General features: G+C 28.8%; 1 protein-coding gene across 1 annotated transcript; it reads right to left on the bottom strand.

The window, feature by feature from the left end:
- Positions 1-206: 206 nt before the first annotated feature.
- On the bottom strand, positions 207-1,734 carry LOC132953292 (uncharacterized). Its single transcript, XM_061025814.1, has 3 exons — positions 1,390-1,734; positions 1,132-1,325; positions 207-443 (listed from the first exon to the last, which is right to left on the bottom strand). Exons 1-3 carry the CDS (start codon positions 1,502-1,504, stop codon positions 207-209), a joined length of 546 nt encoding a protein of 181 aa, XP_060881797.1. The 5' UTR covers positions 1,505-1,734.
- Between the last annotated feature and the right edge of the window lie 2,336 nt (positions 1,735-4,070).

Here is a 4,070-nt window from a genome sequence, read left to right as displayed (position 1 = left end):
ATTAATAACTCTATTCAAAATTACTGTTTATTACTGTTAGAGTCGTTCCTACGCAATGTCCAGTAAAGTTTCAGTTAATACTAACTGACTGATAATATATTTTATTACAGGCAGAATTCTGGCGGTTATAAGAGTCTGCCAACTTTAACTGGATATTGTATTCTTATAAGAACTAACCTTAGAGAATTAACAATATTGTTTGTAATTCAAGGATGTGAAACTTGTTCATAAATATTAAAATTGTGAATAATAAAAAATAATTGATATGAATATTGCCTACTTATTATGACTTTGTGAATTGGACTTGCTTCAAGACTTTTTTTTTTTTGCCACTTCCAACTATAATCTGCAATAAATTCATCTGAAAACATTATCCTCATTGTTGATGTTGTCATTTTGGATAAACTCTTTATCCCACCAATTGTAAATGCAATTGTGGACACCTATTAAGTTAATTGTACATTATTAATGCATGGTCTAACATATTTTAAAATACAAAAAATATATTTTTATTAAAGAATATCACACCACTAACTTTTTTTAATTTTGAGTCTGTTGGTGTATTATTGTAGCCAAAATTATTAAAAACGTTTTAGTAAAAATCCAAAGTTGAAAAAAATGATTATTTATCAAGATAATGAGTCGATAAATGCCGCGTGGCGCTATATATAGAACCGACGGGTGAGTAGCCGCCAATGTGTTACATGTTTATGTATTTTGATTTACACAATGGTTTTAATAACTTACAACACAGTATTTCAGAATTTTGTTTTTCATAAGCCGAAGTATATCTATGTGCTTAAGACGAGCTATTGATTTAAAATTTAATATATATTAAAATATATATTTAGTGTGGTGATGCCCTTTAATATAGGTATAATGAAATTATATTATTTAAGAGAAAATTTTTATTTAGGTATTATTTTTTTTATACTTATACAATATATATATTGTTTCAACTTAGAAATTGGTTTCTAATAATATTACACTAACCTTGGCTTATTAATTTAAAAGAATATATGCACTAAAATATTAAAACAAATGTATTATATAATTTAACTAATACATATTATGAATAGAAAATAATATAAAGTAGTAAACTAGCTATCTACTTTAACACTTCATAATTACCAGTTTATGAAAATATTCAATATCTTCAAGTTTGTTTTCTAACATCTTAAGACCATCTTCACTTTTTATTGGAAATATATTGTCCATTTCATAATTAGATACTACTACAATTTTTTTATCATCAGTTGTATCCTTATTATCAATGAGATGATGTTTAATATAAGAAACAGTATTCCTTAGTTTCATTAAATCGGCTGCAATAATGGTGCAATTAAAATTAAGAACTTTAAAAAAAATAATTTAAGATTTTTAACTCACCAGAAATGAAACACAGGTCTGATGAAGAGTATCGGTGTTCGTTTTTACTGTAACGTGTACCAATTAAAGGACATACAGGTTTAGAAGACTTATCACCTTCAACTAGAGTACTCATAACAGCTCTAGAGCTTGATGTAGAAGGTGACAAAGTTGATATTGAATTAAATGTTCTCTTTGTAGCAGATTTCAACAATACAGGTGGAGGAGTAGGAAACTGACGTTCAATGTTTACTGGTAATCTGGCTTGTAGTCCTAAGTTTTCAATAGAACTGGTCGAAGGATGTGGATCATTATTATCTACAGCAATATCCTCATCGCTACTACTTATTCCAAAAAGTTGCTTTGAAGAAGTTGTTCTTTTTCGGCAACCTTTACCTCTAATTTCAAACTCAGAATCTAAATTAGACTCACTTTGTTTTTTATTTGCTTTTATCATCATTTTATAATCTCTCTCATAATCACCTATAAAAATAAATCAATTTTGACATAAGTATTTTAAAAATCTCACTATAAAAAGTAGCCAGCTTCAATGCTTATTTTGTAATTAATTGAATATTGTAGTTATAAGAACAAAGTAAATTGATTAATAACAAAACAAATTTCTTACTAAATTAATTATTAAAATTAAACTTACTAATATCTTGTTCAATAATGACCATATTGAAAACTTCCCGATCATCTTTGCAATCTGTGTTTTCTTTTGCCAACTTTTTTATAGTGCTTACTCGAGCAACGGGGTATAAGCAGTGTTTATCATTCACTATCCACTTATTTGGTACTACATCATAGTATGTTACCTCATCCGTATCAATAATTTTGATTAATGACCACATTGTTACGTATTATCTGAAACTAAGTTGGAAAAAATAAGTTTAAAAAAATATATTGTTTTGTACCTACACATATACCATACCTATAGACATATATATTTTCTATTTTATTCTCTCCCTTAAATAATTCATAAATAAACATAAACAACCTTATACTTAAAATTCAAAATACTTAGGTAACTAAATACATAATCATTAAATTTACATCATTCAGCATTAAAGTTTTAAATTAAATGAACAAATATTTTACATGTTTTAGGAATAATATTCTTCATCTTATTGTTCATAAATCTAACTCTTATATTATAACCTAATATTAAAAGTACAAAAAATAACTTATCCTAATAAATAATCTTTACATTTACAATAGGTATTTAACATAGATGAATTAAAGGTAAGGCAATATATGACTGATTTTTGTATGGAAAATATATATATTTTAAGCAAATTTCTGAAACTGGCCACATTTTTAAGGTGGAAAAATGTTGAACGACATAAATTCCAAGTGATGAGCTATTACACGGCACTGAATAGTAATCTTCTTGTGATACAAATTTTTTACCTAACCTAACCTAACCTGCCTTTGCAGGAGCATCACAACAGAAAGCAACAACTTTCACTGGTATTGTTTTTCCAATTTGATGTAAAATACCTTTCTCTGATAAATTATTCACTTCATTAACAAATTCTTCTAGGTAAGAATCCATATTGTAGTAAGCAAGTTACTACTTAACAATAAAACAAATTACTCAGGTACATAATTCTACTATACTATAATTTAGATACTGTAATTCGGCATAAATCGGATAATAGAAACGAAGTTAAGGGTTCTCTCTGTATATTACATTTTAATGTCTTGGGTAAGAGACGGTAGATATTAGGAACTCACTGAACCATAAATTACTCTGTATACGACAGATATTCAAATATAAAAAATATATACTATATGATTATTTTGATTACAACGCTGTACGCTGTACGTGACGATATCCAATATAAAAAATATTAATGATTATCTCAAATCGAATACACAGAATTATACTGGAAGTCATAAAAGGCGTGGGCTGGAACGATGTTTACACAAACCACATCCGTGAGCCGAGATACAGTATCTATAGGCAAGGGGTACGGGGAACTTAATATAAAAGGGAGCCCGAATCGGCCTGTTTTCAGACGTGTACTACCACCCATTAGTGCAAGCACCTTCACGCCACTCTGTACGAGCATATTTTGGACTTAGAAAAATTATCAACAATATAATAAAATTCACAATAAAACAACAACTGTTTTTTATTTATTATCAACCACGACTACAACGTCAAACAAATTGTCTGCGACCTGCAACTATAATATCTTGGGAGCCACTTATCTACTATCAGTACTACGATAGTAGGTACAAAGTGGGGGGCAAACCACGAGTCAATTTTTTGTACACTAGACTTCCAACGATGTGTACTTCCGTGTACTTCCACAAACTTCCCAGTACTTCCGTGTACTTCCCAGTACTTCCAAGTACTTCCATGTACTTACCAGTTTTTTAATATACTTCCCAGTACTTCCAAGTACTTCCATGTACTTCCCAGTTCCTTAATATACTTCCCAGTACTTCCATATATTTCCCAGTTTTTTAATATACTTCCCAGTACTTTCATATATTTCTCAGTACTTACATATACTTCCTTAAAACTCCAAATACTAACCAATGTCTGTGTTCTTCTCTATAGTTATTTTAACTTCCATATGTTTCTACCTCGGTGTATACATACTTTCATAGACTTTCTTTTTAATTCCTTTGTCATGCACTTTTTAATACTTCTTCCTTATGATAATATTTTTGTACATACCTACATT

The sequence above is a fragment of the Metopolophium dirhodum genome, unplaced genomic scaffold (genome assembly GCF_019925205.1).
Source record: "Metopolophium dirhodum isolate CAU unplaced genomic scaffold, ASM1992520v1 scaffold1, whole genome shotgun sequence".
Classification (NCBI taxonomy): Eukaryota; Metazoa; Arthropoda; class Insecta; order Hemiptera; family Aphididae; genus Metopolophium; species Metopolophium dirhodum.
This window is presented reverse-complemented; position numbering and strand designations above follow the sequence as displayed.